The sequence below is a fragment of the Elgaria multicarinata genome, chromosome 8 (genome assembly GCF_023053635.1).
Source record: "Elgaria multicarinata webbii isolate HBS135686 ecotype San Diego chromosome 8, rElgMul1.1.pri, whole genome shotgun sequence".
Taxonomy (NCBI): Eukaryota; Metazoa; Chordata; class Lepidosauria; order Squamata; family Anguidae; genus Elgaria; species Elgaria multicarinata.
The window spans coordinates 7891362-7912604 of NC_086178.1; the positions used below are offsets into that span (position 1 = coordinate 7891362).

At 47.9% G+C, this 21243-nt stretch overlaps 1 protein-coding gene across 1 annotated transcript; it reads left to right on the forward strand.

Moving 5' to 3' along the window:
* Positions 1 to 565: 565 nt before the first annotated feature.
* On the forward strand, positions 566 to 21008 carry LOC134402379 (matrix metalloproteinase-23-like). The gene is made up of 8 exons (XM_063131797.1): positions 566 to 685; positions 1190 to 1320; positions 5347 to 5483; positions 11964 to 12131; positions 12654 to 12818; positions 14079 to 14189; positions 17373 to 17505; positions 20780 to 21008. Exons 1-8 carry the CDS (start codon positions 566 to 568, stop codon positions 21006 to 21008), a joined length of 1194 nt encoding a protein of 397 aa, XP_062987867.1.
* The last annotated feature ends 235 nt before the right edge of the window (positions 21009 to 21243 follow it).

Genomic DNA, 21243 nt, shown 5'->3' on the forward strand with positions numbered 1-21243 from the left:
CTGAGGATGACCTTAGGGTCTGGGCAGGTACATATGGGAGGAGGCGTTCCTTCAGATAACTTGGCCCCTGTAGTCATGCTGCTTTCTGCTTCCAACAGCAGCCAGCCAAATGTCACTCAGGAGCTCACAAGGGACATCCCATCCCAGCATCTGGAGATCAGCGGCACATGGTTCCTTGAAGTTCTAGTCTGCTAATATGGCTAAGCGTCACCGAGACATCTCTCCTCCACTGCTGCTGCTAGTGGCTTGCTTCGTGTGTTACGGTTGCGGCGCCTGGAAACTGGGACGTCAGTGATCCTCTGGATGGCAGGGAGGAGATGGGGTCTGCATCTGGCACCGTCAGCTGGAGCCTGCTTTCAGTTCCTGTATATTTTGGACAGATGGATCCAATCTGGCAGGGCTGGGGGCCGGCTGTGCTGCCGCGGCGGGGCTCCTTTGCGGCACTGTACATGTGGAAGCAGCAGCAGTGCTGGATGAGTCCTGGAGGCACAGGACGCGGGCAGGGGCGGCTGCTCTTCTGTGCAGACCTCAGGTCCTCGGGGAAAGGATTAATTCAGATCCGGTCATGGGTCCGGGGACCCTTCTGTGCCCCGGGAGGTCCAGCTGGTGTTGGGGAGCAGTGGCAGCAGGCCTGGTCTTCCTGCTGCCCGCAGTTCTCTGGATCCTGCAAAATGTTGATGCGGAGGTGGGTGAAACTTCATTTCTCCCAGGGAATTTGGTCGGCTGTTTCTGTGCTGGCAGGGCGTTGTGGGGGGTGGGGAGTGAAGGGGGCGTCGTTGAGAGAAACTGTGCTGGCTTTAGGGATGACTCATCCGCTCACAGGAGCCCTTATTGCTAGATGGGAGAAGCTTTCAGCAGAGAAGGAACACTTTTTCCTGGAAAGGGGATGACCATCAGGGCGGAGGGAAGATCTTTACAGCACTGGTGAAAGGAAACAAGCTCCTTCTGACACCCCGACACCCCCAATTTCTCACTTCTCCTTGACGACCAGCCCTAATCTGCTGAAGTTGGGCGGGGGGAGGCAAGGATCCAAGACCAGCCTCCACACAGCTTGAGGTGAAGTGGAGTGGGGGGCAGGGATAGGGGAGCCTGGCGCCCGGACTTAGGATGGGACTCCCTGCTGGAGGGCTCCGAAGAGAGCCCCCCAACCCCTCCATCTCTCATCTCAGATGTCCTTGCTTTCTTGTAGGAGGAAGAGGCAGTCCAGCCTGTTGTAGTGCCCTCCGCTGCTTGGCCTTCAGACCAAGGCTTGGCCCGGAGGAGGCGCTATGCCATCAACCCTCTTGGTTACAAATGGGACCATGTGAACCTGACCTATAAGTGAGTGCCCGCATTTATAGGGGTGGGAAGGGAGAGGCGCAGAGGGATGGTTGGAGGTTTGCCGAATACAATATCGCAGAGCAAGGCATCCTGGTATTCTTACCTAGATGACTTCAGGAGCTGTTGTGTTCTCTGCCACTGACTTTCAGCCTGTCTAGTTTGTTTGTTTATTTATTTATTTATTTATTACATTTCTATACCGCCCAATAGCTGGAGCTCTCTGGGCGGTTCACAAAAATTAAAAACATTCCAAGTATAAAACAACAGTATAAAACCATAATATAAAATACAATATAAAAGCTCAACCAGATAAAAACAGCAGCAATGCAAAATTACAAATTTAAAACACCAAGTTAAAATGTCTTTATAGACTGTTAAAATGCTGGGAGAATAAAAAGGTCTTCACCTGGTGTCGAAAAGCGTATAATGTAGGTGCCAAGTGAGCCTCCTTAGGGAGCTCATTCCACAGCCGGGGTGCCACAGCAGAGAAGGCCCTCCTCCTGGTAGCCACCTGCCTCACTTCCTTTGGCAGGGGCTTGCGGAGAAGGACCCCCGAGGATGACCATAGGGCCTGAGCAGGTACATATGGGAGGAGGCATTCCTTCAGAGAGCCTGGCCCCAAGCCGTTTAGGGCTTTAAATGTTAATACCAGCACTTTGAATTGGGCCCGGACCTGGACTGGCAGCCAATGAAGCTGGAAAAGGACTGGCGTGATGTGGTCTCGTCGGCCAGTCCCTGTTAGTAACTGTGCTGCCCTGTTTTGTACCAGTTGAAGTTTCCGGACCGTTTTCAAAGGCAGCCCCACGTATAACGCATTGTAGTAATCCAAACGAGAGGTTATCAGAGCATGGATAACTGTAGCCAAACGAGAGGTTAACAGAGCATGGATAACTGTAGCTAGGCTATCTCTGTCCAGATAAGGGCGCAGTTGGTATATCAGCCTAAGCTGATAAAAGGTGCGCTTGAGAATGGAACCCATGACTGTTGAAGGGTGGGCAGGCTCTTCCTCCGTGGAAGACTTCAAAGGGAGGCTGGAGAGCCATCCCTTGGGAATGCTCTAGCTCTGAATTTCCTGCACAATGAGGGAAGAGAAGACTTTGGGCTATGTATCCCACCAGACAGGCATGATCCTGTGAGCCCATTTCCACATTCATTTGTCTAGGAACCTCTTTCACGTGTGCCGTTGGCTGTCTGATCATTGCAGAGCTTTTCAGGAGAGTGCCCTCAATTTACATAAGGGTGCTGGGCAGGCCTCTCCGTTGGCTCTATGTGAACAAAGAGAGCACCTTAGAACACATCCAAATTTCTTGTGGTCGCACAGTACAGAGGAAGATGCAATGGTGGGTGAGCTGTCTTCCAGGGAAGCTTAAACAGGGCCTTCTCAGTGGACCTGTGAAACTCCCAGCCAAGATATACCATATTCCTTCGATTCTAAGATGCCATCGATTCTAAGACACACTCCATTTTTAGAGATGTTTATTTGGGGGGAAAAGTGTGTCTTAGAATCGAAGAAATACGGTATACATTTTGTTTCATTGCTACTGGCTTTTACATGAACCTTGAAAAGCCATTTACTTTATGTTGATTTTAGCTGACATACTAAACAACAAAAGCAACAATAATAATTTACAGTTTTTGACTGTTTAATTGTTTATGTTGCTGCTGGTTTTAAATTGTTTTTCCTAATTGTTTAAATTCAGTTTCATGAGTGTGCCTTTAGTGTGGGAACTGTTTTGAACTTCAGTTTTAATTGTTAGTTTTAATTATTTTTATACATTTTTATCCTGCCTTTTTTTTTCTGTCGCAAGGACCCCAAAGTGGCTTAAATGGTCATCCCCTCTCCATTTTGTCTCCACAACAGCCCTGTGAGGTTAGGTTAGGTTGAGAATCAGAGACTGGCCCAAAGCAGAGCTTTATGGCCAAGTGGGAACTAGAACCCAGATCTCCTGAGCCTCAGTCGAACACTCTAACCACTACACCACACTGCCTATCCAGAAATACATTATTGTAGTGGTTATGTGCACTGTGCTGTGAAATACGCACCCGCATGTGAGAGGGCCAGTGTGGTGTAGTGGTTAGAGCGTTGGACTGGGAGTCAGGAGAGCCAGCGTGGTATAGTGGCTAAAGTGTTGGACTGGGAGTCGGGAGATCTGGGTTCTAGTCCCCACTCGGCCATGGAAACCCACTGGGTGACTTTGGGCCAGTCACAGACTCTTAGCCCAGCCTACCTCATAGGATTGTTGTTGTGAGGATAAAAGGGAGAGGAGGTGGAGGATTATGTATGCTGCCTTGTGTTCCTTGGAAGAAAAATGGTGGGATATAAATGTAATAAATAAATAAATAAATAAATAAATAAATAAATAAATAAATAAATAAGCCACATTAGAAGTCCTTTATAGAATCATAGAATCATAGAATAGCAGAGTTGGAAGGGGCCTACAAGGCCATCGAGTCCAACCCCCTGATCAATGCAGGAATCCACCCTAAAGCATCCCTGACAGATGGTTGTTATAATAAAAGAAACCCTGATAAGCTTCTGGGCTTCCCCCTGGAACACAGGGGTTCAGACCTAACGTTACACCAGACTTCCACGAAATTGTATCCTCTGGATGTTTTGGTTGACAACAACTATTGTCCCGGACTATTGACCATGCTTGCTGAGGATGATGGGAATTGGAATCCAGGCCATCTGGAGGTCCCCAGGATGGGAAAGCCTGCTCTAATTGAGGCTGGCCAGTAGGCAAAGGACTTCCAATGTCACTATTGGCACATGTGGCTACTAGGATCCTCTTTTGGTGGAACATCTTTCCTCCCTACAACACCCTCTGTTGGAACACGTTGGTAGTGGGCCTGAAATTCTCCCAACCCCCAATGCTGAGAACAATCTTGGTCTCCTCCTTCCACAGCTGAGAAATGTAGAGGTGGATATAAGGCAGTTGCAGCATGGAAACAGTTGCCCCCACAAGTATGGTTGCCCTGTGCCCTATAAGGCACTCAACGGAAGAACTCCTGTAGTCACTAAAGAACTTCAGAAGTGCCCTGCTGGATCAGACCAAGGGCCCATCTAGTCCAGCACTCTGTTCACACAGGGGCCAACCAGCTGTTGACCAGGGACCCACAAGCAAGACATGGTGCAGCAGCACCTGCCCACCCATGTTCCCCAGCAAATGGTGTGTATAGGCTAACTGGAGGTGAGGTAGCACATAGCCATCAGGACTAGTGGCTGTTGATAGCCTTCTCCTCCAGGAATTTATCCAGTCCCCCCTTTATTTTATTTATTTATTTATTTATTGCATTTCTATACCACCCAAAAGCTGGAGTTCTCTGGGCGGTTCACAAAAATTAAAACCATTCAAAGTATAACACAACAGTATAAAACCATAATACAAAATACAATATAAAAGCTCAACCAGATAAAAACAGCAGCAATGCAAAATTACAAATTTAAAACACCAAGTTAAAATTTATTTATAGACTGTTAAAATGCTGGGAGAATAAAAAGGTCTTCACCTGGCGTCTAAAAGCATATAATGTAGGTGCCAAGCAAACCTCCTTAGGGAGCTCATTCCACAGCCAGGGTGCCACAGCAGAGAAGGCCCTCCTCCTGGTAGCCACCTGCCTCACTTCCTTTGGCAGGGTCTTGCGGAGAAGAACCCCTGAGGATGACCTTAGGGTCCGGGCAGGTACTTTAAAGCCCTCCAAATTGGTGGCCATGGTTTAACTCAGCGCTGTGTGAAGAAGTCTTTCCTTTCATCTGCCCTGAATCTCCCACCAATCAGCTTCATTGGATTGACCCCTTTGGGTTCTGGTATTATGGGAGAGGGAGACATTTATCTTCCTATCCACATTCTCCACGGCATGCATAATTTTGTACACCTCTGTCGTGTTTTGTACACCCCTGTCACTTCCGCCTCCCCATTCTTTTTTCTTTTTGCCGCCCCTGCCTCTGGAGCGGGTTCTAGAAGGCCTGACGGCTTGTGGCCCTTTGCTTCCTGACGTCCTGCCTCTACCTCCCTCTGACTTCAGGATCGTGCAGTTCCCCAGCACCCTCAACAAGGCTGACACCGAGCGAGCCATTGCCAGTGCCTTCCGCATGTGGAGCGACGTTTCACCCCTCAGCTTCCGGCGCCTGCCCCCTGCCCAGCCGGCAGACATCACTATAGGTAGGAGCTTCCTGGAAAGCGGAGGAGGGAAGCTGGTTGGAGGAGGACGAGGAAGAGGAAGAAGACCTGGCATTATAAAGTACTTTCTAATGTGAAAGTGCTCCATGGATGCCATCTTGTTGCTACTGGCATTATGCCTATACTATTACTACAGGGATGTTGAACCTCATTCAACCCAAGTGCTGAATTCCATTTCGGAGAAACTCTTGAGGGCTGCAAGGCAAAAGGGGGTGGGGCCAAAATGCCAGCATATTTTCATTTAATCTTACCTAATATTATTTCTAAGCTGTCTTTAAGGCTGTTGCCCTCGGAAGACTATGAGCCTTTTCAGATAGGGAGAGGGGGAAATCGTGCTTCCGTACCGTCACTTTGCCCCCTGCTTCGGTCCCACAACAGGGACGGGCAGCTTCCTCTTTCTTCACACAGGGAAGAAAGAGGAAGCAAGCAGTGACCACATGGCCCATTCAGTGGGCGTTTCCATAGCTTCTCCTGCACATTGCAGGAAAAGGCGCTAATTACCGTCAGAGCCTAGAAGAAACAGATTTTCCAGGTCGTATTTTGTAGTGGAAAAAAACTACAGAAGATGTGGGAGACGCGCAGCAGGATTGAAGCGTCATCAAAATGACCCTGAGAAGATCCGTGAGTGGCCAGTCACGAGCGTGCAATGAAACACTCTGTGGCCCCATTCAGCCAACACATTAAACCATGCTGCTTAACCACAAAATGCATTATTTTATTTTTATTTATTTTATTTATTTATTACATTTTTATACCGCCCAACAGCCGAAGCTCTCTGGGCGGTTCACAAAAATCAAAACCATAATAAAACAACCAACAGGTTAAAAGCACAAATACAAAATACAATATAAAAAGCACAACCAGGATAAAACCACACAGCAAAATTGATATAAGATTAAAATACAGAGTTAAAACAGTAAGATTTAAATTTAAGTTAAAATTAAGTGTTAAAGTACTGAGAGAATAAAAAGGTCTTCAGCTGGCGACGAAAGGAGTACAGTGTAGGCACCAGGCGGACCTCTCTGGGGGGCTCATTCCACAGCCGGGGTGCCACAGCGGAGAAGGCCCTCCTCCTAGTAGCCACCTGCCTCACTTCCTTTGGCAGGGGCTCACGGAGAAGGGCCCCTGTAGATGATCTTAAGGTCCCGGCAGGTACATATGGGAGGAGGCGTTCCTTCAAATAACCTGGCCCCAAACCGTTCAGGGCTTTAAATGTCAATACCAGCACTTTGAATCGGGCCCGGACCTGGACTGGCAGCCAATGAAGTTGTAAAAGGACTGGCGTAATGTGATCTCGCCGGCCAGTCCCTGTTAGTAAACGGGCTGCCCTGTTTTGTACCAGCTGAAGCTTCCGGACCGTTTTCAAAGGCATCCCCACGTAGAACGCATTGCAGTAATCCAAACGAGATGTTATCAGAGCATGGATAACTGTAGCTAGGCTATCTCAAAATAACCATTTTGTGGTTAAACAGCATGGTTTAGCGTGTTGTCTGAACAGGGCCTATGTTTACCAGTGGAGGTTGGGTGCTCCGGTGTCAGTGGGGTGTGAATCCACTCCGGGTTTCAGTCAAAACCAGTCCGAACTCTAAAAGAGCTGTCCAAGGTAGCTCTTTTAGAGTTCTCACTGGTTCTAACTGAAACCCGGAGTGGATTCACACCCCACTGACATTGGAGCTCCCAACCTTCATTGGTGTATTCTCTAAAGTGCTTTACTGCCAGTAACTAAGACTTAGAAGAGCTATTTCTTTCCTTTTTTAAAAAAAGTTATTAATTTTCCAAAACAAAATCAACCAAAACAACGAAAAACAAAATACAAGAAGGGAATAAATAAAAAGAACTATATTGAATTGAAATCAAATTATTAACAGAGGGTGCTACGTTTAACCTCTATTTCTGTTTTTGGCTTTGCTTCACAGTCCAAAATATACGTGGAGTCTGTGGGCTGCTTAGAAGCTTTCTTTATAATTCTTCTTTGTATCCAACTTATTTTTAGTCTCTTTTCCATAATTGGAGGGAAGACTTTGATGCATACTGCTGCGTATGTCCTCGATCTGTATATAGAATAAAATCCTGCCAGGTTTTATAAAAGTCAGATGTTTTGACTTTGCTTTAAGAGAGCTATTTCAACCTTGCTGGATGTGGAACAAAAATTCCACAAAAGCTGGGAAGCCACCAAATGCGGGGGGGGGGGGGAAGGGGGTGTGGGACACCCCAAAGTGCAGGTTTGGACCCCAGGAGTGATGGATTTTGCCCCCTGGGTTCTGCACCTATGCGCTGTTGCATAGATGGTTGGCCGAAGCAGAGAGAATGTGGTTTTTTTGTGGCCACCTGAGTTAAAGGCACAGCTGGGGTCTTCCCGTTTCATAGCTTGGTCTTTTTTGTACTATGGCCTGTATACCAGAAAAGATCTCTGTGGTTGCCTGGGTCTGGGAGCCATGGACTGGGCAGCCTAACCAGTTCTGTGTCCACCTAGATGTGATGGAGCATTGACCTGATCACTCCAAACCAGGACATCTTTGCCATGAAACAATTTAGTTGGGTGCTGGGTGGTTGTAAAGAAAAAGGACAGCCACCCTACGTTGTGATCAAAAGGTCCAACTGTTGCAGGGTTTTTTGAATGTCAGTTTCAGGGTCGGTTTTCAGGCGGGGAGCCATCATGGGAAACGCGAAGCTGTTGGTTTGAGAAAGCAGGTTCCAGAAGGAGCACCATTTCCTTATTTCCAAGTTCTATTTCTGCGTATCATGTGCAGAAACGCACAGCAGGAGTGACACCGTTCACATTTGATTTTGTTTTGTTTTGCTTCAGATGTTAAACTGCCTGAGCTGATTCTATGCTCGAGAGGTTCAGAAGTGATTGCTCTGAACACCAGTCCTTGAGGGTGATGGGTGGGTCAGTCTCATGCCCTGCTCTGTAGCTTTGTTGCTACTGTGGGTTTTTTTAAAAAATTATTATTATTATTATTATTATTATTATTATTATTATTTCTTCCAAACTTCTTTGAACTTCTGGCATGGCCTCAAGAATGGAAGAGGGACTTCCACTGGCAGATTGATTACATCTGGGTTAGTTGGAGAAAGTTCAAAGGAGCTCAGCAGTGAGGATTACAGATGTGGAGGGAATGCAAGACATATGAAGAGCGGCTGTAGGAATGGGATATAATTAGCATGTTGGGGCGTGTGTGTGTGTGTGAAGAGAAAGTGTCAGGCTGGGTGTGTGTGTGATTTTTATTAAAACAGAAGGGCTGGATGACAATCCAAAAGAGTCTGTTCCTGAAGGAGGATTTGGTACTTTGGGAGAGGGGTTAGAGATCCAACATGGAGAAAAAAAAGGGGAACATTTCGTAGCCACATTGTATTTCAGGAAGGAGGTGATTCTGAGTCTCTTTCCTGCCTAAGAGCTTCTTTAAACAAGCATTTTATAGCACGCTCGTGACTGGCCACTGATGGATGTTCATGGGTCATTCTGAAGCCGCCTTCAGCCTCCTGTGTGTCTCCTGGTCCATTTTTCAGTTTTAGCCCCAGCTCTTCTGGGATATATCGACATTTGTCGGGTTTTCCTGCCGTGTGTAGGCAAAGTTGACCTATAAAATGCCCTCTAGAGTGCTCTGTCCCATTCACCTGTACAAGCCACGTGGTCGCTGCCCTCTTCCTCTCGTAATTAAAGCTCATTGTAAATACGGAAGTGAAACAGGAAGCAGAGCCACGGTAAGGGAATGTGATTTCCTCCCGTCTGAAGGAGCTCTAAGTTTGGGGGATTCAAAGTCCTTCTCAGGGCTTTTAGGATGTATCTCAGCATCTAGGCCCTAAGTTAACACACCTGCATTGCATTCCGGCTCTGCGCCTTGCAGTTTCACTTGTTTTCAGTATGAAGGCCACAAACCAGCTTGCTCAACCTGGTGTCCTCCAGACTATAACTCCTATCATTTGACTTCTTGGAACCTTAACAAAGCCTTCTTCTAAAGCTCAGAGTTTTCTAGACGTTCCCTAAGAGTGCGTTGCATGTCCAGAAATGAAAGACCTGGAGTTTAATCAGTGCAATTATGGGAACGTCTGAGATGACTGAAAGAGAATGAATGTAAACTGCTATTTACTAATCATATCACCACTCGCAGGATTTATTCTTGGAGACATATTTTTTTCAGAGGCAACATTAAAACAGTTTAAGTGCACAGTTACATAGGCACAGTGGCAGAATGCATATGACGTCTAATAAGAGATTTGGAAAGGTTTTGTTTATAAATGTAAATAAATGTGCTGCATTGTCGACATTTTGTATAGTTCCCGAAGAAGGTCCAGGAATATGTGGTACAGAACTGGAACGTGTTGGGCTGCTCCGAGGAATAAAACGTGGTTATTATTATTTTTAACATCCTGAGACATTGTCTCTCCTTTTCTCCATGTGATTTTGGATGTTCTCCAGTTGGGTCTGACTTTATTTATTTATTTATTTATTTATTTATTTATTTATTACATTTTTATACAGCCCAATAGCCGAAGCTCTCTGGGCGGTTCACAAAAATTAAAACCACAGTAAAACACCCAACAGTTTAAAACACAATTACGAAATACAGTATAAAAAGTGCAACCAGGATAAAACCACACAGCAAAGTTGATATAGGATTAAAATACAGAGTTAAAACAGTAAAATTTAAATTTAAGTTAAAATTAAGTGTTAAAATACTGAGTGAATAAAAAGGTCTTCAGCTGGCGACGAAAGCAGTACAGTGTAGGCGCCAGGCGGACCTCTCTGGGGAGCTCGTTCCACAACCGGGGTGCCACAGCGGAGAAAGCCCTCCTCCTAGTAGCCACCTGCCTCACTTCCTTTGGCAGGGGCTCATGGAGAAGGCCCCCTGTAGATGATCTTAAGGTCCGGGTAGGTACATATAGGAGGAGGCGTTCCTTCAGATAACCTGGCCCCAAACCGTTTAGGGCTTTAAATGTTAATACCAGCACTTTGAATCGGGCCCGGACCTGGACTGGCAGCCAATGAAGTTGTAAAAGGACTGGCGTAATGTGATCTCGCCGGCCAGACCCTGTTAGTAACCATGCTGCCCTGTTTTGCACCAGTTGAAGTTTCCGGACCGTTTTCAAAGGCAGCCCCACGTATAACGCATTGCAGTAATCCAAACGAGAGGTTATCAGAGCATGGATAACTGTAGCTAAGCTATCTCTGTCCAGATAAGGGCGCAGCTGGTATATCAGCCTGAGCTGATAAAAGGTGCTCTTTGCCACTGAGTTCACCTGTGCCTCAAGTGACAGTGGTATATTTGAAAGTGGTATATTGCCCAGACACGGGTTGACCCTCTCAGCGAGAACCAGGGCTCATTCTTTGCTTGGTTTGGGATTGCAGGATGTAGATCTTTTGTATCCCGTATTTATAGTGGGTTAACAGAAGTCAGTGAAGTCAATAAAGAAAGAAGTCAGTAAACTGGCTAACATGCGGTTGCCTGGGCTATTGCAGTTACTCCTCTTCTGATGTTCTTCATGCGCGTTATACTCCATGGGTGGAGAATGTGTTGGCCTCCTGACATTGGTGGACTATACCTCCCATTAACCCTAGCAAACATACCCACTGCCGCTCCCAGTTTGTGGAATGGCTTGCTGGGAGAGATTCGTCAACTTAACAGTCTTCCAGAATTTAAGAAAGCCATAAAGACTGCTCTCTCCCGGCAGGCCTACCCAGCTGAATTTTAAGATGCCTTTTTAATTATGTGCTGCTTTTAATAATTAGTTTTAAATGTTTTAGTTATACGTATTTTAGGGTGTTTGCATTTGTGTTGTACTCCGCCTCGATCCAGCGGGAGAGGCTGGTAACGAATAAATAGATGATGATGATGATGATGATGATGATGTGGAGAGCCAGTGTGGTGTAGTGGCTAAGGCGTTGGACTAGGAGTTGGGAGATCCGGGTTCTAGCCCCCACTCGGCCATGGAAACCCACTGGGTGACTTTGGGCCAGTCACAAACTCTCAGCCCAACCTACCTCACAGGGTTGTTGCGAGGATAAAATGGAGAGGATTATGTACACCGCCTTGGGTTCATTGGAGGAAAAAAAAGGTGGGATATAAATGCAATAATAAATAAATAAATAATAAATGAATACCCAATGGTGATGGATAATGGTAGTCGTAGTCCAATTATATTTGGAGGGCTGCACATTCCCCATCCCTATCTGCTCCTTCCACAAATCCATTCAGAGAAGTATTGCCATCACAAGTCCAAGCAAAACGTTGTCAACATGGCAGATTGTCTCTGGGTTACCCTACCTGTGAGCAGAGAGTTGGCTTTGGACGGTGGGGGAGGCTGGTTCAGTTTCCCATTGGCTCCTGCGGTTTGCCAGATGTCTAACTTACCTTAGAGAATTGTTAGTATAAATGAAAGAAACGTTGTGCGCTGTCCATGCGATAGAAGCCAGTGCTGGCTATAATCAAGTCCTCTGTCTTGTTGGCTGCGATTGAGCAGGTTTCTACACATTTAACCACACCGACTGCTGGTTCTCTCCTCTGCATCCTTGCTTTGATGGGCTGAACGGGGAGCTGGCTCACGCCTTCCTCCCGCCTCGTGGCGAGATCCACTTTGACAACCATGAATTTTGGATCCTGGGCCGTTCCCGCTTCAGTTGGAAACAAGGTACTGTAGACTCACTTGTGCGGGCCAATTTTGTTTAGTGGAAAAAAGTGGGGGATGCGACAGGACGGTTTGAGCAGTGAAGGTTATGTATGGCAAATAGTTGCCAGTCTTAGTCTGGCAGAAGGACTTGCCTTTATGAAACACTAGCGAATGGACCTGGCTTTGCACGGCTCGGAAGAACCCTTAGTTTGATACGTGAAGCCTTCAAGCAAAGTTGCGCAGCTGTCAGAAGTGGGCACATGGTGTCTGGTCCTGTCTGAGTGATGGCATGCCTGCTGGCACTCCCAGGCGTGGCCATCATCAAGGTGCACCCCTATAGCCCTCTGAGGGAGGGGGGGTTGTCCACTCCATTTCCAGAGGGGTCTGCCCCACAGCAGGGGCAAAGGCAGGCATCAGGTGTCTAAATTTGTCCCTTGGACTCCTAGCCTGATGGAAGTTGGTGGTACTAGAAGTTTGGGTGGTGGATATGGGTTGTTTCTTTTCTGGAGTCTTTTTGTGCCCATTGCTTTCTTTCTTTGGCAGGTGTCTGGCTGAATGACTTGGTGCAGGTTGCAGCTCATGAGATCGGCCATGCCCTGGGCCTGTGGCACTCCCGGGATGCCCGTGCCCTCATGCACCCCAATGCCACCTACAGCAGGACATGGCGCATTGGCCAGGATGACGTCTGGGCCATCCAACGGCTGTACGGTGAGGAGCCCACCTGGCTGGCCATGCCCAAACCAGTAAGCGCCAATGCCTCTGGTGTCACAGGGTTCAACTTGGGAGCACCCCCTGCTTTGGACCTATTGTCCTCGCTCCAGGGGTGTGGTTGTGTTTAACCAGCAAGCACACATCCTGGCAGACACCTGGGGACTGTTTTTGCTGGCGTTAGTCTAAGGCAGCCTTCTCCAGCCTGGTTAACTCTAGATGTGCCGGATTACAAATGCCACAATCCCCAGCCAGCATGGCCGTATGCACACACAATGCACACGCGTGCGCACACGTGTGCAAGAGAAACAATGTAAAAACTGAAAATAAATTGCAAACGTTACAGTTGAAGCTGAAATGTCTGCAAAGAAGCGCAATTCGTTCGTTAACACCAGTGGTGGAATAGAAAACGTTACTTTAATTGTCATTATTAAAGTAAAATATGAGAGAATTGAACTTCTTGGCAAGTTGTAATTCAGCTGTTTCATGCTCTAATCTCCCTCCAGCAACTCTGCCTTAGCATTCAGTGTGGGGAACCTGCAATCCTAGAAACACATGTGGCCACCGGCCCTACTTTCCAAAGCCTTCTGCATGCAATGAGTTGAGGCCTTTGGCAAGAGCAGTCTACCCTTCCCCTTGCGGCCCATTGGCTGGGGAGGAAGAGGGAGCGAGAAGGTGTTATGAGAGAGAAGGAGCCAGCAAGAGAGAGAGAGAGAAGGGTGGTGCAGAGTGAAAGTAAGAAAAGGGGCGGTGGAGAGAGAGAGAGAGAGAGAAGGCAGCAGAGTGTGTGAGAGAAAAGGGGGTGGCAGAGAGAGAGAGACAGATGGGGCAGCAGAGTGAGAGAGAGAGGAAAGGGGGCAGCAGAGAGAGAGAGAGACAGAGAAAAGGGGCAGCAGAAAGAGAGAAAAGGGAGTGGCAGAGAGAGAAAAGGGAGTGGTAGAGAAGGGAGTGGCAGAGAGAGAGGGGGGAGAGTGAAAAGGGGGTGGCAGAGAGAGAGAGAGAAAGAGAGAAAAGAAGGCACCAGAAAGGGGGGATGGGGGAAAGGTGGCCCCACCTCATTTTGGCTGTGGCCCTGGCCACTGCCAGTGTACGGCCCTCCATAGATTACCTCTGAGACAATGTGGCCCTTGACAGAAACACCCCCCCCCCATAGATGATCCCTCCAGTTCCTAGAGTCTGATCGCTATCCGGTGGGGAAGATGCGTGGCTGCTGAACACCTGCTTGATCCCCTTGCTTCCCTTCCCCGCCCTGATTTGCAGGCTGCGTGGACGAGAAGAAGCAGTGCCAGCCATGGGCCCAACAGGGCTTCTGTACGCGCCAGCGGGCCTTCATGAAGAGGCACTGCCCCCGGATCTGCAACGCCTGCTTTGGTGAGCGCCCGGAGCTCCTGACGCTCCTTGCTCCACAGCTGTCTCTGATGGGCTGGGCTTTCCTTTTTGGCCTTCCGAGGATTTGCATCTCCTTCAGAATGAATCCCTTGAGGACCGTTCACTAGCCAGTGGCTGGTAACCTCTCCTGTGCTGCTCTGCGGTTCTCTCTCTCTCTCTCTCTCTCTCTCTGTGTGTGTGTGTTCAGCTTTTGCTGATTTTTGCTAGGTGTCTCTTATATTCAAGAGGCAGCTGGACAAGCATCTGTCAGGGATGCTTTAGGGTGGATTCCTGCATTGAGCAGGGGGTTGGACTCGATGGCCTTGTAGGCCCCTTCCAACTCTAGTGTTCTATGATTCTATGACCGTTCACTAGCCAGTGGCTGGTAACCGCTCCTGTGCTGCTCTGCGGTTCTCTCTCTCTCTCTCTCTCTGTGTGTGTGTGTGTGTTCAGCTTTTGCTGATTTTTGCTAGGTGTCTCTTATATTCAAGAGGCAGCTGGACAAGCATCTGTCAGGGATGCTTTAGGGTGGATTCCTGCATTGAGCAGGGGGTTGGACTCGATGGCCTTGTAGGCCCCTTCCAACTCTAGTGTTCTATGATTCTATGACCGTTCACTAGCCAGTGGCTGGTAACCGCTCCTGTGCTGCTCTGCGGTTCTCTCTCTCTCTCTCTGTGTGTGTGTGTTCAGCTTTTGCTGGTTTTTGCTAAGCGTCTCTTATATCCCCGTTGTAGTTGTCAAGCCACCTTGGGGATTCATTGAGATGAAAGGCAGGGTAGAAATCTTGGAATAAATAAGTAAATCAAATGACGCAGAATGATTTTGGCACGTTGGTAGCTGTGGATCGTTGAAATCCACTGGCAGTTTAGAAGATTTGACTAACAGTGCAGTTCTATACATCTCTTTTCAGAATTTAGTCCTATTGAGTTCGTTGGGGCTTACTCCCAGGTAAGGGGGCGTAAGACTGCCATCTAACTGTGCAATATTACGCATGTCGACGCAGAATAAATCCCGTTTTGCTTATGTTTTGAATAGACATGTTATTGGTCGGTTCTGTTACACAAACATACACATCCATCCATCCATCCCTTCTCCTCACTGCAAGCACACAGAAAAATCACACTTGCTCTTTCTCGCTTAAAATAGGGTGACCCTATGGAAAGGAGGACTGGGCTCCTGTACTTTTAACAGTTGCATAGAAAAGGGAATTTCAGCAGGTGTCCTTTGTAGGCATGCAGCACCAGGTGAAATTCCCTCTTCATCACAACCGTTATGAACCGCCCAGAGAGCTTCGGCTATTGGGCAGTATAAAAATGTAATAAATAAATAAATGAATAAGCTGAAGGAGCCCTGCCCTAGAGTGACCAGATACAAAAGAGGGCAGCTTTAATGGTTGTGATGAAGAGGGAATTTCACCAGGCGCTGCCTACATACAAAGGACACCTGCAGAAATACCATTTTCTCTGCAACTGTGAAAGATGCAGGAGCCCTGTCCTCCTTTTCATAGGGTCACCCTAGGTATTACCTCCCCCAAAACATCTTTTCTCTCTTCCTTTCTCAAACACACGTGCCCATCATCCATGTACATTGATGGTGCTATATAAATAAATAAATAAATAATAATAATAATAATAATAATAATAATAATAATAATAATTCAGACATACAAACACACAATTCCCACCCACCCACCCCAGGTTCCTGCCAGCTTTCAGCTGCTCTCTGCCCCACTCCTCTGGCTCCCCCCTGCCAGTTCCCCTTCCTAGCCCCCCTCCTACTTCCCCACTGCTCTCCTAGCTCCCTCCCCTCCAAGCTTATCAAGCAGAAGTGGCAGGAGCCCTTTCTTTCCTCCCCACCCCTTCTTTATCTTGCCACTAGGCTGGGCGCAAGTACAAAGGCAACCATCACCCAGCGCCAACTTCATTTCCCAAGAGTGCCCCTGAGCCCCCAAAGGCATTCATGGCAAATCACAGCGGCTGGAGGGCTTCGCTTCGCTTCGCTTCCAAGTGATCCCAGCAGCTGGCAAGAAATGTGGCTCGTTTATGTGTTGTTTCAATTAAAAATAAGAGGTGCTAAGACCTGTTTCTGGATACCACGTCACCTGGGGCCCAGACTAAAACATCAAGAATCCCATATATAGAGTTAACAGCAATAAAGCGACAGCACTTTGACCTCGCTTCCTAAATTCACAATTTACCCTCCCTCTCCAGCGCAGTAATACTGGTTCCAAAAATATGGGAAGGATAAAAGAGAGGCTGCCACATAAAACTCTCTGGGGTGGGGGGATCCCTAAGGCACCGGAACCATGGAGAAAATCACCTCCTGTGGCCGGACGCCTGATTTCGGCTTGTGGAGGCCCTTGGAGCCAGAATAGCTGGATGAATTAAGCATCCAGGAAGCCTGATATGGGAGGAGCCAGGCCTTTGGATCTCCTGTTCTGAGACCATTACAACTCCATAGGTCAACACCTGGATTCTTCCCAGAAGCAAACCAGCAGGCAGCCAGTGTAGGTCTTTTAAGTGCTGCGCTCAGGACAGCATGTCCTGGTTAATAACACGGCTGGCAAATTTTGAACCAGTTGTAGTTTCTGGCCGTTTTTCAAAGGCGATCCCACATTCAGCTTTCTCCCTGCGAAATATAGGCCTCTGCAGTATTGCTAACATATTTTCATTGCCTGGTAGCTTTGTTCAATCTCCCTCACACCATAGCAAAGGTATTTTTTTATGGCACAGGAGAAAAGGTGAATTTCTGCAGAGCTGAACTTCTAAGTTTGTCTCAAAAGTCTCTTTTAAGTTAGGCTGACCATGTGGAAAGGAGGACAGGGCTCCTGTATCTTTAACAGTTGCGTTGAAAAGGAAATTTCAGTAGGTGTCGTTCGTATGCATGCAGCACCTGGCGAAATTCCCTCTTCATCACAACAGTGAAAGCTGCAGGAGCCCTGCCCTAGAGTGACCAGATACAAAAGAGGGCAAGGCTGGTGCAGCTTTCACTGCTGTGATGAAGAGGGAATTTCGCCAGGCGCTGCAGGCATACGAATGACACCTGCTGAAATTCCTTTTTCTATACAACTGTAAAAGATACAGGAGCCCCATCCTCCTTTCCATAGGGTCACCCTATTTTAAGTGCCATTTGGTGGCAACCCTTGTGCTGTTGTACCTGGTGTTTGTGTATGCCCCTTTCTTACAGAGCAAGCTGCTACCTCCTCCTCCTCTTCTCCACCTGCCTGGTCTTCTCACGTTCACATAAGATACATCTCCAAGGGCAGAACCATCACCTTCCGCTGTGGGTTCAACTCTTCCAGGCCACACTTGCAAGTCAGGTGAGACTCCTTAAGTCAGGTAAGGTAATGTGTGTGCGTGTGTGTACATATACAGCGTGCAGACACGTGCAAATGCCATCTGTCCCCACAGGTTTTGAAATCCCAGAGCAGGGTACCTTTCCAGGGGACACACAGGCCCAAGTCCTGGTCTTTCCTGACCACATCTTGTCCCTGTCTCATTCATGCAGTTTTATGGGGCATCCAGATGCCATTGAGTGTCTCTACATTAAGGGAAATCTTGTTGTTTACCGTGCTGTTGTACTTCCTGGTTCTTCGGTGCGATTGATACAAGTTGGATTACACAAGGAGTAAGATCCTTCTGTTTCCTGGATTAGTTGAATCGAGGAAGCACCTCCCTCCCTCCCTGGCATGTGTGCAATGGAGCAGAATCTTGTTTTCGTCTGTTTCCTCACAGCCCCCAGGAAAGCCAGGACTTACTTCTGAGTATTATTTATTTATTTATTTATTTCATTTCAATACCGCCCAATAGCCGAAGCTCTCTGGGTGCTTCACAAATATCAAAACCATGAAGAGCGTAATAAAAAACCAACAATTTAAAAAACACAAATACAAAACACAACATAAAAAGCACGACCAGGATAAAGCCACACAGCAAAAATTGATGTAGGTTAAAATGTGAGATTAAAACAGCAGAGTTTAAATTTAAGTTAAATTAGGTGTTAAAATACTGAGAAAATAAAAAGGTCTTCAGCTGGCAACGAAAGGAAAACAATGTAGGCGCCAAGCGAACCTCTCCGGGGAGCTCGTTCCACAGCCGGTGTGCCACAGCGGAGAAGGCCCTGCTCCTAGTAGCCACCTGCCTCACTTCCTTTGGCAGGGGCTCACGAAGAAGGACCCCTGTGGATGATCTTAAGGCACATATGGGAGGAGGCATTCCTTCAAATAACCTGGCCCCAAGCCGTTTAGGGCTTTGAATGTTAATACCAGCACTAGAAGTAAGTGCTTACATTAGAAGTAAGATTGTGTTGTAAGCTTGCTACCCTCGGCATACTTGGGGCTAAGTATGAACGCAATGGGACTTACTTCTGAAAAGATACATTGGGATCAGATCTGCCTCCCTGTGCTGCAGGGAGGCATTTTACCCTCTTCTCCCTCCGATAGCAGAGAAAGTCCTTCCTTGGCAACTTCATAGCACAATGCCAGCTTTACACACTGCTGACTTTGCACCATTAAGGGTTTATTCCAGCTTTTCTATGATCTATTTTAAAATGGAATTGGGGGTGGGGGAACCATGGGAGACATCCTGTTTGTTTACAGCATCATTTAATTGACCTGGAAACTTCTGTGAGCGGCCAGAAACTAGTGAGCTATAAATAGCTCATTTAGAGAAGCCCATTGTCTTATACTCTTAGTCCTACTGTGTTTTCCCACTGATTCTTTGAACTCTATCTTTAACACAGAAAATCCAATAAGGAAAGAAGGCAGAATGGTTGCTCAATGCTTTCTTGTCTGCTAGTACTAGGAACCCTCCATGTGGCAGCATCCCTGAGAACACTGGCCAAAGTATGTTCTGAGACATGGAAAGCTTACAGTGGTGGTTCTCCCACACCACTGCCAAACCTTAGACTAGGGCCTTAGCTAGACCTACCTGTAAATCCGGGCTAGGGGGGGGGGAGATCCTGTGATGCAACTATCACGGGATCTCGCCCTCATTCACATGCAAGGTGCGATGAGCTCTGTTGGAGAGCCGTTGCGCCTGCCATTTTTTTTAAGTTTTAAAGGGCCAGCAGCACAGGAGCGCTCCACCGATGGCAGGTAGGGTTGTTGGTTTGTTTTTTTAAAAAAAAATTCCTTGCTTCCCCCCTGCCCCCGATTTCCCCACCCCGGCCACGATCCCCACCCCGCAATCTCCGATCCCCCCCATCCCCCTGGCTCCGTTTTCCCCCCATCTCTCCACCCTGCCCTGATGGCCACAGTGCTCCTGAAGAGTGCTGCGTGCCATCCGCTGCTTTTCCCGGCTACTCGCAAGTAAATGCGGTAGCCGGGAAAAGCAGCAGAACGGGCTACATGCCCGTGGTCTCGAGACCACGGAAAATACCAGGCCACAACTGGTGCTGGTTATCCTGGGCCAAGGGAGGGTTACTCCTGCCTGAGCCCAAGATCCCCTGTGCGTCATCTGGACGCATAGAGGCCGGCCCGGGGCTTGCACCGGGCTACCTCGTCATCTAGCAAGGCCCTAGGACTCTATACCTGCCTGCTGCCACCAGTGAGCAATGTCCTTCAAGGCCTGATGCAACCTTATCCCAACCAGAGTCCTGTAGATGCGCTGGACTACAGCTTCTATCATTTACATGCTAAGCTGTATTCCAACACGTCAGGACAGAGCCAGGTTGAGGAAGGCATACAACAACTTTCCCGAACCTGGTGCTCTCCAGATGTTTTTAACTTCAAATTCCTTCATTCCCAACCAGCATGGCCAATGGTCAGGAATAGTGGGGTGTTAGTCCAAAACATCTGGTGGGCATCAGGTTGGAGAAAGCTGGAGTGTGCTATAGACTAATGTTCTATATTTGGCCCTGGTTAGGCCTCGTCTTGAGTATTGCATCCAGAGCTGGGCTCCACAATTCAAGAAGGATGCAGACAAGCTGGAGCGTGTTCAGAGGAGGGCAATGAGGATGATCAGGGGTCTGGAAACAAAGCCCTATGAAGAGAGACTGAAAGAACTGGGCCTGTTTAGCCTGGAGAAGAGAAGATTGAGGGGAGACATGATAGCACTCTTCAAATACTTAAAAGGTTGTCACACAGAGGAGGGCCAGAATCTCTTCTCGATCATCCCAGACTGCAGGACATGGAAGAATGGGCTAAAGTTACAGGAAGCCAGATTCTGGCTGGGCATTAGGAAAAGCTTCCTGACTGTTAGAGCAGCATGACAATGGAACCAGTTACCTAGGGAGGTGGTGGGCTGTCCCACACTAGAGGCCTTCAAGAGGCAGCTGGACAACCATCTGTCAGGGATGCTTTAAGGTGGATTCCTGCATTGAGCAGGGGGTTGGACTTGATGGCCTTATAGGCCCCTTCCAACTCTATTATTATATGATTCTGTGAAAAGTAGGAGGTATGTGGCTGAACAGCTGTGAGAAAACGTATGGGAGGATATGTCCAAATGTCTCCTGTTTGCTGTTCTGGGCTGGGGAAATACAGAGAAGATGGATACTGCTTTGGGGGTGACATGGCTTTGAGGGGCCAGAGCCGGCAGCATTAAACCGTGTGGTCTCCTCCCTCCCTCTGAGCCCTGCCTTCTCTTCCTTTGCAGCTGGTACAAAGATGGGGAGGCCCTCTCCCGCTCCCTCCATGGCTTTGAACTGCTTCCCAGCCAGGACCTGCGTGTCGTCGCCACCGAGTTCAGCGAAGGGCGGTACGCCTGCTTGATCCGCCGGGGCAGGACGACCCTCCGGGTGAATTCCTGGCAGATAAAACTCAAGGCTGGAAGTCCATTGCACCCCATGCGGGGGCCACAGAAAGACACACGAGGGAGCGCCTGAGCTGAAGCTACCACGGAGGACCGGGGCAGGGGGTGGGGGAAGAAGGTAGATCAGGATCTTTTGGGAGATCTCTGGGTGATTTGGAGCAGACCTGCAAAGAGTCCTAACTCTCAATGGTTTCACAATAGCAGCAAGTAAAAAGCCCCCCCCCCAAAAAAGTTAAAGTGCTGAAAAAAGAACACTTTGGTGAAACCTAAGTAGTTTTTTAAAAAAAAAAAATGGTTCTAGTACTAAT

What these genes read in the sequence shown, in the direction of transcription:
- LOC134402379 (XM_063131797.1), top strand. Translation starts at nt 566, where the DNA reads ATGGGTCCGGGGACCCTTCTGTGCCCCGGGAGGTCCAGCTGGTGTTGG. An exon ending in TGCAAAATGTTGATGCGGAG is followed by an intron (nt 686 to 1,189) that starts GTGGGTGAAACT and finishes GCTTTCTTGTAG; the next exon opens with GAGGAAGAGGCAGTCCAGCC. An exon ending in CATGTGAACCTGACCTATAA is followed by an intron (nt 1,321 to 5,346) that starts GTGAGTGCCCGC and finishes CTCTGACTTCAG; the next exon opens with GATCGTGCAGTTCCCCAGCA.